Consider the following 14,312-nt stretch of genomic DNA (forward strand, 5'->3'; position numbering starts at 1 on the left):
GGCTCTCCCAGTGACCAGTCCCGACACGAAAACCCATCAACCGAGGCTTCTTCCAATTCTTCTGAAGTAGACTGTCAATTTTTGCAGGCCCTGTACCATTTCATGGTACATTTGGAATCGAATCCAATTAAGCCACAATAAACCATAGAATGGTACCACAGCAAGTTACATCGCTTTTCCTGGTGCTAGTCTTCACCCATGGTAAGTCTTTGTTTTACATTTTCTTCTTAAACAACACTTACTTTTTCACTAACTTATTCTTTAGTTACTTTTGTCTTACCGTAACTCATAATTTTATTTTTCATTTCATTATTCGTCTTTAATCACTTTCCATTAGCTACACTCTTTAATTCAGTTTCTCTTTACTCTTCTTCTTTTCCAAGTTATAGTTCTCAACTTTTTACTCTTCACTTTCATTATCTCTCCATTTCTTCAGACAACTAATTAATCTTATTGACTTGACGTTCCAGAATATTAACATGCTAATTTCTGCGATTCAAAGTTTAGTGCTACAGTTTCTTTGAAAGTTATTTAATTACATAGTATAAACACAAGCAATCAATAAACAAGAACGAAATGAATGAGAAAGTGAATGCCCATTCCTTTTTATTTGATCGTAATTAAACCTTCTGCCAACAGAGTGACAATTTAATTAGCTCTAATTAAAAGCTAATCAACGATAACGTTTTTTCTCGATCTTCTGTCACTTGCAGAAATTCAGTTGCCTGAAATATAAAATAGAATAACGAACCAGGTAGAGATGAAATGGATTTAATAGGAAGTAAAGGGAAAATTGAGAAAAGTGCGAGAAGTTTCCTATTCGAGAGAGCAGAGACATAGTGTTGACCCACATGTCGATTACTTAGTTGTCATCAGATATAAGCACCTGCTCATCTAGGTGGAATTACATACGCATCATCTTCATAAAGACAATAGTGGGCAATCGTCCGGTTTCACACATCTCGAGAACTTTCTCTCGCGTCCTAGCGGGTGAAAATATGAAAGTAGCTCAGCCGGCAGTTTATTCTCGCTGTCCTTCTCTCTTTCTTCTTCTCTATCGTCGTCATATAAACTCACAATTTTACACTTTGTGTAATTACCTCGAGTTCCTTAATTTATTGCATTTCCAAACTGAAAAGAAAAAAAATTATTTAGCTTGAAAGGATTCATTATGTCAGATAGTTTGAATGCAAATTAGAGACCTTAAATAGATGCAATTAGAATCGGGTGGCTCGGATATTCGAGGCGAGAGTCTGTGATGAGTTGTTCATGTTAAAATAAAATAATGAGGCTTAGAATACCAAAGGAAAAGATGGATGGATTTTTGTTAGGCAGATAAAGTAGTAATAGAAAGAACACTCAAGAAGGAGATTAGGAAAGAGTTCAAAATATTGCGAAAAAGATCATGAAATAGAAAAAAATCGGTGAAATAGAGAAGCGGAAAAAGTTATGAAACTCAAAGGAGGTAATATAAAATTAACTGCTTGTCATTAGCTAATTGGAGAAAATTAGAGGAAAAGTAGCTTTAGAGAAATTTCTTGATTTTTATTGATTTTATTGATTCATAGGTGAATTATTAAGATTTTTGCATTTAAAGGAATAGAAAACTAGATTATCTACTTTTTAGAAACTATACAGATGATAATAAAGTAGAATAAAAAAATTCATAAGGCCGTGTCTACGATCACCGAAATTCGGTGAATATAGGACCAATATTTTTGTTCAGCCTAGTAGAAGCTTTGTATTTTTTATAAAAATTTTATCTTTGGCATGAGTTTTCTTTGTAAATAACACGGGAAGATTGAATTGTTAAAGAGCAATATTTGTCATTGATCTAGCTACGAATATTGTTAGAAGAGAACCAACATTATTGGTAAACTGTTCGTAGCAGCTATTTTAAGTAGAATTTATTGTGAGTATTATTATTCATCAATCACATAAATTATGAGAAATGATATTATACAGCTAAATTAAGAATTTTTAAACTCTGAATATGGCGCAAATAAAATCAGATTGATTTTGACCGAGTTACAATTAGCAGAAATAGTTTTTAAATTCTTACTAACTAATAATTGACTCGAATTTACGGTTGGCTCTTTCAAAAATAAAAATCACGTTATTCCAATATATTTTGGTTTTATTGGTTAAATTTTTAGAATTTTTCTGCTTAAACTGTTTAATATAGGAATTTTAATATTCATTACCCTATATTATTTTCAGATACTAATAAAATACGATTTGTATTGCTTTAAAAGAGTATTTTATATAATGGCAAACAATTTATGAGAAATATATTTCTTGCTGTATTAGACTTTCTAAATAATAGATTGATTTAATGAAAGTTAAATTTATTTCTTGTTGAAATAATCCTGATTTTTGTCAGTACAACTTCATTAGTTATTTTTCTCGGAGCTTATCAACATCCCAACAATGTTGACAGGAACATATTCATAAGACCTCGATATTATTAAATAATGAATGCAATTCTAAAAATTATAATGATTACACATGTCTATATTAGAAAAAGTAGTTCTTAAATTGAAGGTCCGATTTTGTTAATTTAATAGAAAATGAATACTGGTTGCAATAAAAGTTCATGGTTCTTAGATATTGAGAGGCTGATAGCAAAATCGGGATGATACTAGAACCTATGTTAAATTTATTGGATATATATTAATTTCTCGAATGCAACCGGAAGTGGGTATATTTCATGTTCAAAGAAAAAGTATATCACTTACGCCTATGATACTCGTCAAGTTTAAATGCGTTTTTCTCGAAAAGCAGTTTTTCGAAGTTCCAAGTTTAAATATGTCCCGGCGACTCGTTTATCAAGCTAGAGTATTTGTTGTGTACTCAAAACTTCAGGAAATCTATTTTAGAATAGTGTGTAAAAATTATTATAACCCATCATGATAGCTAATTTTTAAAAAAATATCTAGAGTTTTTTTAATGTTTTTGAATCTTGAAAATTAGATCATTTATTTCGATGGGTTAAAAATTCTTACCATCTTTTTGTATCTACATTTGATGTTAGAAAATACTAATATATAAATAAAAATCAGTTTTCGAGGAGTACTGATAATACTCATAATACAGGCTAAATTTTTAACTTTAGAAAAAATAATATTTTGTCAAGTTAAAATTTAAAAAAAGATACTTATTCGGATTTAGCTAATAACAGATTTATTTTTTTAAATTCAATGTTTGTGATCACTCAGAGAAAGAGTTGTCTTCAAACAGCGATGGGAGAACGCGGATATCTCAGGAATGCGAAGCAGTGATCATCTTTGCTGTTTTGGTTCGAAGCACGTGAAAATCTATTTTAGACAAGTGGAATTATTTGGCAGCAAGATTGTGTGACATTTTTTGCAAAAAATTTTCTCTGCCAAAAGCATCCTTTTAACAAAAGAGGAAATTTTTCTGAGTGACGAAAAATGTTTGCACTTATAAAACAAAATGTTTTCATTTTCATTTAAAAACTGTCAACACCTGTATAGAGAGTAGAGAGGATAAGGTGATAAGATGATAAAGTAAACAAAAAAATGACGGAATAGAAATATAACTTTATTTAAATAGGTGTAGGTAACATGAAATTAAAATTTCAATAGTTACAGTTGAAATATTTATAGTGACTATCGATCTTGAATTGTTCAAGTATTAAAATTTGAATCATATTACAACTAAAGATATTTGGCAGTAAAAATTCGAATACATTTTTAATTTGAATATATTAGTAAAAAGCTTCTAAGGCTTTCTTGTACCTTCTTCCCTATTCCTTTTTTACACCCCCACACACTTAATTGGTGGTGGGAGGGGGACCTACAGTTTAAGGTGGGTTTCGAACCACCAAGAGCAACAGCTTTAACTACTTAGAGAACCTTTTTCTCTAGAGATACCGGTCCCACGACACTCCAGAGATGAACATTTCCCTTGCTAGGCTAGTGTAAAAATTCTAATACATTTTTACTGTGACATTTTATATTTAAGGGGCTGCAATGCAGATGGACATAAGTGCCAAATTTCGGAAATGCGTTTTATTAGCCTGAATTAATATTTCAACCTAGAGTCATGCTTCTGTGGTAGATTATGGTCCAGTGGATCAAAATCTATATTTAGTATTTTTTTTATATAGTGATTTCATCTTTTTTTCTCTTTTTTTACAATTCAATAGAGCTAAGTAATAGCTCAGAATAACTTTTTGATTAATTCAACAAATAAAAAAGTTATGCATCTTTTTGTGTGTCCATATTTCCGTTTTTGGAAACGCACCGTACCATAGATGCGGGGTTTTCTCGGATGTGGTTACTTCTTTTAAAATGTTCATTCGCGCTTTGATAGAGTTAAGGCTTAGCTCGAATGCAACTTCTTTTTTTTTAATTCAAAGAAGAAATACTTATGCAACTTCTGGTGTGTCAAAAATAGACTTGTTTGGGACCCGCCGATATTTAACAAGGGCTTTCTTGAATATGGTTTTTTTTCAAGGAGTTTTTTTCTCGGAGATGGATACTTTTTCCAGGTCATTCGTTTCACGGTTCGATTAAGCTTAGCAATTGTATAAAAGTTTAAGTATTTGTATCTTCTGTAGACTTTTGGAACTTACGCCAGTATGCAGTACGGCGCTACACTTAACCTAATTTCTTACTGTTGGAATTCAGTCGAAGTTTCAATTGTTCATATTGTATTTTCCATTTTGTTTAAATAACAAGTAATTAATGAAGCTAATATTTAAGATATTTAGAAAAAATTTGGTACCAAGTTTTAACTAAATCAGACAAGAGTTTGAAGGATAAACACCCCCTGGGCAATGAGAAGCCTTAATAAAAGTTTAGGAATACCGAAAGGATAAGTTGGGAGAAATGTGAAAGTTTAATTAATAATAAAGTAAAAAATGCCGACAGTAAGTGACTTTAACAAAATTTGGTGAATCTTAGACATAATTTATTAGCATTTTATTAAGGTAGTGTTATAAATGTATATAAAGGTACGGATAGAACTTCACTTCAAATTTTCTATTTTTTTATTCTCACGATTATTCTAACCATCAACCTCTTTTATTCTTGCGAATAAAATTTAGTGTCAACGTCCAATGAAGATGACTCGAATTATCATGAAATGATAACGAATTACATAACATCTCCCGAATTTCTCCTGAAATTATGACAGAAACGTAGTGAAATTTGGGTCCAAGAATGAAAAAGAATAAATTAAATAAGTATGCAGCAAGTATAAAAAAGGGGTGTATGCGGCTCATAAAGGCTTTGCTTGGTTTTATCAGCACTCTATCTTGTGGAGAACGCTGCACTTTGTGCGAAAGGAATATATACTCTATATAAAGAATATAACATAGTAGTTTAGTACGTATAACGGAAAGGCGGAGCCAGCAGCCTCGCCTCGGCGAGACACAGCAGTACGGAATTTTCTAGGGAACGTAAACATTACTAGACGAACCATACTGCTGTATAAATGTATTTTCACTCTTTGCACAGTCGTAAACGTAAAAGAAGGGAAAGTAACCTAGTGCCTCGACGACAGCAAACCTCGTCTTACGTAATCGACTAGGCCTTAAAAGATGTCTCGAGGATCACCTACACGCGGATATTGCCTCAAGCCAAAACCTACGCATCCAATTCTTCAAAGAAAAGATAATTCCTGACGACGAAATTGGATCAATGATAAGGTCATTAAATTCAGTAAAATGAACTGCTGATGTATTCAGAATATTGTTTTGCCTTTCTTATTTATTTCATTCTGAATTTCTGTGGTACACTTTTCAAACGAGGCAAATTTTATTAGTGAACGAACTTTGAGTTGACAAGAAGAATTTGGAAGAGAGGATGATTTCATGGCCAAGGTTTTCTATGGTCATAAAAAAGGAAGCGGAAAGCTTGGAGTTTACAGATTTAGCCATTGAAAGGGTCAATGATTTATCGTGGGCTACTGGTAGCTCGAGGCCAGTGAAGAAAGTAAAAGTGTTTTTCCCTGTGCCATTACTTGAGCTCCGGTCAATTTACATGAACGTTGATCATTCGTGATGTATGCTTTAAGTTGAACAGGTGGAAGTTTTGAGAGATGTATGGGGTTCTTTTTCACGAGAAGTACTGTTTAGAAAAAACTTATTTTGTCCAAAAAGAAAAAACCCTTGTGAAAGGCGATAGAGAAACTCGTCCGCTAGTTAAAATTGGACAGCTCTGCAAACATTGCTCTAGGGCTAGCAATTAACGATTCATGAATTTTATAATCATTACGGCACAGATTTGTCAGCGGCATTATCCTTTAACTTTCCCAAAACTCGTCATCACGGATTGATCTGTGCAATAACAACACGAATGCCAATGAGATTTGCCTTAGTTTTCCCTGTGGAGGATATAAAACTTTTTTCAATCTCGATTATTTCCGAGATTACATCAGTGGATCCCGTTATGAGAACATAATTCGAGGTATAATCGATCATTTCGCTGACCGAGAAAAATATTAAGGATCAGGCCGGAATCGTGAAGCAATTTTATCAAGTAGTATCTATAAAGTGGCACTAGAGTTAGATATGGTATTATAGATCTTTCTCGGGCTGCAATCCATTTCGAAACGAACTGGTGCCTTTCAAAAATTAATTTTGATACAGGCATCTTAATAGCATTATATCCGTCTATCCTATAGATTGAAATGATGTTGCTAAAGGCTTCAATATTCTTTTAAGTTTTACAGCATTTAAATTATTATAGGCTGAATCTCTCTTCTTCCGAGCCGAATGAACATTTCATTTGACGCTTCATTCACTCTTAAGGAATCCGATGCAATTTCTGGATGTGGACATCTGCGTGCTTAGGTCTCTGTGAAGTATTTATTTCTGCGATTGATAGCTAAATAATGCTGTAAGAACACTCATAGGTTACGTGAAAATGTGCATATGTACATACAAATTTGTATATGTGGGAATTTATAAAAGTAATCAATTAAGAATTATATTAGAATTGAATCCTTGCAAGCTAAAATATCAAGAAATGTTCTAAGGCTCTTAACCATCTTGATTAACGATGGATGATGAAATTACTTTCGTTTCAGAAGAGGTTTGGCTTGAATTTTAATGTGACTAGGCGGAAGTTTACAAGTAGCTTGTTATGACGCTAAAACAGTACGGGGATTTCTGGTAATACTCGATACTGACATTACTATCATAGGGCTGCCGGGCAAAACAAAAAAGAGTTAACTACATTTTGTGGCCATCCGTCCCTCATTGACAATTGTTTCGGACACACTTGAGTCGCGGTACTGCGAACATTTAGCGCAAGTCCGCTCACAATAGTGAAAACACATGAGGGGACCCCTCTCCTCCGACTATTTACTGTGCTCAAATGTCAACTGTTTACATTCTGACAGTTTGTAGTGACGATTTAAATCGTTATTTTAAAAATTATTAAAATGAATAGAATGTATTTGATTATGAATTAAAATTAAATTTACAGTGAATTGTGCATTTGATGAAATCATCAAATGTAGAAATGAGTAGTGGGGTTCAAGGGGTTATAGCGTCGTTCTCACTATCGGGGGGGGGGGGGGGGCGTATTCAGAAGCGGATGTTCGCAGTATTGAATTTCGCAGGAGCGCGACTCGAGTGTATATTTAAATGGAAAACAATTGCCAGATGGGTGAAAAATTTTAAATGTAGTTACCGCTTGCTTCTTTGCAGGGCATTACTGTAGTAACGGATTTGGACCCTGCGAAAAAATATCTACCAAAACCACTATTTAAACATTAATTTCGGCCACAGAGCTAAAATTCCTTTACATATTCAACACTATTTATCAAAATAAATGTTAGCCAGTGTTATTTGATTAAAGTTGATTAAAAATGATAAGGGAAACCAATCACTTGAGAACTTTCGTAATAAAAAAGTTCTGATGTTTGTTGACTATTTAAAAAAGACAAGAATCATATATTATTTTTACAGAACATAATTGATATTCTGACAAAATACCAAAAATATCGCTTTCCGAATAATATCATGATTAAATTTAGAATTTTAACATAACCAGATTTGTATTCTAAAGTCCATGTGCCTTATCCGACTACGTGTGTAATAAGCTTAATTAAAAGCGGCTATTCATTGAGGGAAAACTGAGTCTTATGTCACATGAAATAAAATTTTAATAGTATATATTTCGTAATTTAATGAAAGACCAAAAGTTCATTGTTTCATATGACTTTCAGGTATTTTTATCTGAATCTTTATATCAGAATCTCTGGTTCGAAACTTAAACTTAACTCTTAGATCCTTTGCAATTAAAAAGTTCTTTCTATTCCCTCTGGTATCTCTCTCTTGCTCATATTAACGAGTGGATTAGGAATTCTGACAGCTGATTATATAAATCAAATTCCATTTTTAAAGCTTTACAAATGTTTGATAGCTGTGATTTATAAAAAAGTGTGTTTAAGAGCCAATGCGACACATATGCACCAATCCTAATCAGTCTCCGAACGAGGAAAGAAGACGCGACCAAGGATAACATTAACGCAGTTGATTAGATTAGTCAGAATAATACCACCAAACAGGAATATGCAAAGATCGAATGATTCTTATATGGTAGGAGGGCCCCGAGTGAAGGTTGCAAGTCAAGGCTAGGCACTTTCACTCGCGCGCGCTCTCTTGGGAGCGCAGTTTCAGGACACTTCCCACCTTACTTTAGTATTTACTTACTTTTTCCACATGCCAACCACCGCGATACGTTTTATTTCTGATAGACTTTATTATTGACTTTGGACTCTCAAGGCGGTTCGAAACCACATCGGGAATTACCTCTTTTTACCGCGCACGTGGTTATGCGAGCCTACTATCGCTCTCCTCGCTCTGTCTAATTTTCTGGACATTTAAAATTCAAAATAGAAATCTCGCAGTAGAAAAAGTTTTGCACTTTCTTAGAGAAATCATGCTCCGAAGCAATTAAATCTCGATGGGTGGAAATGAGACCATTCCCTCATATAGTTCTGATATTAAAAAGACATAGAATTTCATGTTTTAAATTCTTTGGATGATTAAAAAAAAGAAAGTTACGTCTTTTTAAAATGAAAATCAAATTATAGTATAGTCTTATTTAAACTCATCGCACTATGCACAATTATTTCATTGTCAAAAAATGTACTAATTTTAGTTTTAATCAGTCGTCAAAAGCTTCGAGTTATAATGGTTTCACAGTAAATCCGAGATATACTTTTTATCTACATCTTGATGAAAACTTTGCAAACAATCTATAACCAAAATTATCCGAATTTGGATAGTTTTTATCGAAAGGCAGATTCACAACCGCATTCATAACTTTATTAAAGAATAAGAAATCTCGAGAAATTAAACAAAAAAGTTACTGCTTGAGAACTCGAGAAATCGAGTTATACCCAGGTATCCTTATCCAAATATCCTTGAGCTTTATCGACAATGCGAAGTTAGCAGTATAAACAGAACAAATGTTGATTTTGATTTTTATAGGGTATTATATGAAAAAACTTTTCTTTTTGGTTTTCCTGATATCAGAAATCAGGTACCCGGCAGCTAGGATTCGAAAAAATGAAAGCCCAATATAATCTCAATCTAAAAAACTATAATATATTCCAATAATCGTTTCGGGATTTTCAAGAGATTGCTTGAGCAGATAGATGCCTAGTTTCGACTCGAGAAAATAAAAATGAATGGTAATATAACAAGCATAGAGAATTATTAATTGTTGAATCAGATTTATTCACGATTATAATAGTTTCATTGACTGTTACCAAATACAATTTTTCACCTGATTAAAAATTTGTTTTAATTTAATTCTAATAATCTTCTAGACAATAACCTTAATATTTGTATTGTCATCGATGCACGATGCAGCAAAATTCTTTTTTCCCTTGGATTATATATATATATATATATATATATAATTTAAAGAAAAATTAAGAAGACGAATTTAATAAAAATAATATTATTGCTTTCTACATAAAAAAGTGAAGTTGGAATGTTTTACATAAAATTTCACATTATGGGCATTAAAAAGTAGAAAGCAAAACACAATTTGTGCATTTTTTCTGTTATTTTCTTAATAAGGACTGTATGTTTTATTGCTTTTAAATCCGAATTAATTAATAATGAATCACTTTCTTTATACAAGAAAAAGTTATTTAACATATTAAATATTACACTTATGCAGCTTAAAAAATTGTTCGTTACAAGAAAGGACCTTTGATTGGCCTTTTGTTTATCTCTCTTACTATCTGGAAGTAATACCCTCAGTATAAGACGAAAACATGAATTTGATGAAATGAGTGATAGTTGTTTATTCACTAGTGAAAATAAACCTTTCTCTGTGGGACAGCAAATTTATTTAATGCTTGTGAAGAAGCAAAATACTCATTAAGTGAGTCAAATTTGGTATTGACATTCTCACACGGAGATAAAAAATCATTCAATTTTATGCACGGTTCAGGTTTCCATACCTATTTGTTTGCAGTGAAAGTAAAGTCAATAATGAACAAAATATTACAGCTTTCTTTCAAAGGTTATTGAATTATTGTACATAGATACACTTTCCCCGCGGACGTATTTGTAAGTATAGATTTAGAACTCATTTATGTTATTAATCCCCTGTTTTATTTTTTATGTTTGATCCCACTCAAAACCATATAGTCTCAAACCCTAATAAATGTTCACTACATTCATAAATTCGAAAAAAAATTAGGATAGTAGAGATTAATTATTTTTACGAGAGCAATATTTTAAATAATCAATTAATCAACTACTTTCAACTTTATACTACAATGTGGATATCTTGCTACGTCCCTATTTTTCAATAGTCATTATATTGTATGATTTGAGCTCAAAATTTTTATTGAAGCGCAACTGTGATTAAATTTTTTTGAATAAGAATACTTTCGACAATCAATATGTAGGATGCAATATCAACTCTTGAAGGGAGGTCTAGTAGAATAAATAAGAGATCTACTGGCGATTATAAATATATAGGAAAATTGACAATTCTAAATCTTTTATTTCAATGTAATGTTCATAACCAAATACTTCTCTATAAAAATTAATACACGATTAAATTTAAGTCAATATTAACCATAAATAAAATTGAGAAAAATACAATTATTGAGTAGCCAACGACTAATGTATGTAATGGATTACCGCACATACTTTCCTATGTCAAGCACCTCCAATTAATGAAGAAACCAGTTCCAAAGAGACATCGCACCTTTTCTTGCACTCTTTACTTTCGCCAAACCAGTCACCCAGACACATCTTATCCAGGCGTGAATTTAGCATTTTATCTTTTAGTTTAACTTTCAAAATTAGTATTTAACGAAACGAAAAATGCTTCTATATTTATTTCTGATAATTTTGCATCTATCCGAAGAGATCAAGTGTCAACTACTACTCGATAAATTTATAAGTGATATAAAATATATGTACTATTAAACTAATTTTTGTTTGTTTTAAAACTTACAGCAATCTTTAAAATTTAAATGAACAAGGATTTTTATTACTTTGGCACGAATGGTAAAACCTGGAAAGGGGACTTTTTTACCGAAATTTTCGTAGAAATATCAAGTTTTCGCTGATACACATAAACACTACCTCAAATTTAAATTAGAAAACTTTTATTTCAAAATAAAATATTTCATTTTAGAATTTTTTGCAACATGTAACTGCATAGAATTTTATCAAATGGTTTTTAAAATTTCCACCGAAGTTTCTAAAATATTTTCATGCTTTGAATTGTATGTTCTCTATGAGTTGAAACAAATTAAGAAGTAAAAATAATTTTTCTAAGATTGTAATTAAAGTATCCTTTTATTCATTTGTGTAATCTTTCCAATGAATGCTGGCAATTATTGTGCCATGCAAAATTGAGAACAATGCAACTATTTTGAGTAGGTGTGGATACTTTGAGGTGCGTGGGCATTTTACATTTTGTTAAATTGATCACCCGTTCTTGTAAAAACTAATTTATTTGAATTGATTGAGAATAGTACAGGCAGAAAAAAATTCTTTATTCATTAGATTCTTTTATATGGTCGCATTTGGTTGAGTTTAGAATTCAGTTTTGTTGAATAAACAAAGTTTTTGTTCAGTCGACTACATTAGTTTGCTTTGAACGATAAAAGTATTTGGTTTTATCCGTTTGTTTCAATTAGATGAGTGGTCAAAATCTTACTTGAAAAACTGGGCTAGTGAGTTCTGGTCAGGCCCCTTTAAGTTATTTTTAATATTTTCGTTTTTTACGACTAGAAAAACTATTTACGTCTACTTAGGCTCCTATCTTGTATTTTACCGAGGCTTAAGTTGGTTCCTTATTAAGATAAAAGGTCCGAAAAGTTGTAGTCAGAAACTGATTACTTCAATTTACATGCAAAGTATCAAAGAGTTAATCACTTATAAATACAGTTTTTTAATAAAAATAGGACAACCGAAATTTGTAATTAATAAAGTGTAAGTGATAATTTTGTTTCATTCCATTTAATACATATATTAAATAGGGATTGTGAATATGACCAATAAATTCTATATAATTTATTTATTTCCCTTTTCTAATAACGCTCTTTTATTTTAAACAAAGATGAACTTATTATCTAGTGAAAAATAACAAATTATTATGCTAGAGTGCCGAATTATAAACGTACTGGAAACATAGAGGGGCCAGACGGACAGTGGAAAGATATGCCATTTACGACCTAGTTAGAGATTCTAGATAGAGCCCGGCTAAAACATCGTTGCAGGAATAGTCTGGTCCCTTCTATTTTTCTCATTAGATGCCGGGTCAGAAATGGGTAAAGCTAGTCAGGACCCATTAAAATCCTGATCACAATGTATGAATCAGATAATCATAAAATAATGCATGCATGAAAGGAAATTTCTGTACGAGACGCCCTTGGCATATTTATTTTGTACGCCTTGTCTAGCACAAAAAAAACTTATATTTGAATTATTAGGTTATAAATATTCTTGCTGAAAATATGCAATTGATTTTTTATGATCAACTAAATATTTTGTTTGATTCAACCACAATTTTCTTCTATCAACCAAATCGTGTTTCTAGTTCATGTACGTTAAATGTTACTTGTTCTTCTTTTTTCAAAATAATAAATAATTAGCATTTTTTATCATAAGAAGTATATTTTAAAAAATTTTTTATGCTCATGATTAGTATGTTCTGTAACTAGGAGGCAACCCCAGCCATATGTGGAAGAACATCTTAGGAGTATGCTCTTAAATCTGGCTCAGATCTGTCCTTATCTAGACTGCCTAATCTGAAGGGTCTGTTCTGCCCTAAGACTGATGCTGCTCGAATATTGAAGAGCAACAAAAGTTCCAAGTTCGATCAGAAACTTCTTTTGGTCAAATTACGAAAAAGTTACAGGCTGCCTACAAATAAAAATAAACAATTCACACTATCAAGCCACGGCTTTTTTTCTAGTGGTCTTGGCATTCTGGTCTGGTTGAGGTTTGTCGCTGATTTTCTCAATACACTCATAGTGAAAAATGATTTTTTCCAAGCCATTTAATAAATAAAGGATTCGAGCCAGCAACTCAACGGACTCCAACTAGTGGATATTAAATCATAACCTAGTAGTGGACCAGCCAATAACCAGCCACTGATCATTTGGTCTAATCTGGGTGCTAGTCAAAAATAATAATATACTATTGGCCAGGCCCAAGCCAGACCATCTGGTCAGTGTCAAGACTAGAAACGAAATGGCTTAATCTAGGCTGGGCCAGTGCCAGAAAATGTTTACACACGGAGTCTTTATAATATCGAGGGACAGACGAGCGTGAACCGCGAGTCAAAGGGGAGTATTGTTAATACGCGTGAATGAAAATACGTTTACTTCCTTGACATGCAAGATACTTTTTGTAAGAAAGAAGACACATAATTATTCATAAATTAATCACGTCTGACGTTTGAGGTTAGCTTGACGCGTTAATAATAATTGTCTGCGGGGCGACAACGAATTCTCATGTGCGTAGTAGTGTTTAGAACCTATAATACTCCGAAGAGTAGAATAGGTTCAATTATCTTTGCAAAATAAGAGAACTTATGTATTTTGTTATGCTCATTTTTTATACCTAAGGAAATTCACTCAAAGAATGTGGATGTTACTGGCGACGTGTCGGTATAACGTATTACCACTCTCAGGTAGAATTTTCTTGAGTTCGTTTTCTCTAAATTAGAGAACGAAACATTTGCCACTCGACTTTCATAGGTTATGCAACCACATAAATTGTGTATAGAAATTTATGAAGATGAGTTCTAGTTTTTCACGCGGAGTCCAATTTACTTGTTCTT

At 32.3% G+C, this 14,312-nt stretch overlaps 1 protein-coding gene across 1 annotated transcript in view; it reads left to right on the forward strand.

Annotated features, from left to right (window-relative positions):
* The window catches only part of LOC117179588 (protein obstructor-E-like), a 26,740-nt gene continuing 12,428 nt past the window's right edge, over nucleotides 1–14,312 (forward strand). The window contains exon 1 of the mRNA XM_033371549.1: nucleotides 1–201. Coding sequence (XP_033227440.1) covers nucleotides 150–201 — 52 coding nt within the window. The 5' untranslated portion in view covers nucleotides 1–149. The remainder of the gene's footprint in view (nucleotides 202–14,312) is intronic.

The sequence above is a fragment of the Belonocnema kinseyi genome, chromosome 9, assembly GCF_010883055.1.
Source record: "Belonocnema kinseyi isolate 2016_QV_RU_SX_M_011 chromosome 9, B_treatae_v1, whole genome shotgun sequence".
Classification (NCBI taxonomy): domain Eukaryota; kingdom Metazoa; phylum Arthropoda; class Insecta; order Hymenoptera; family Cynipidae; genus Belonocnema; species Belonocnema kinseyi.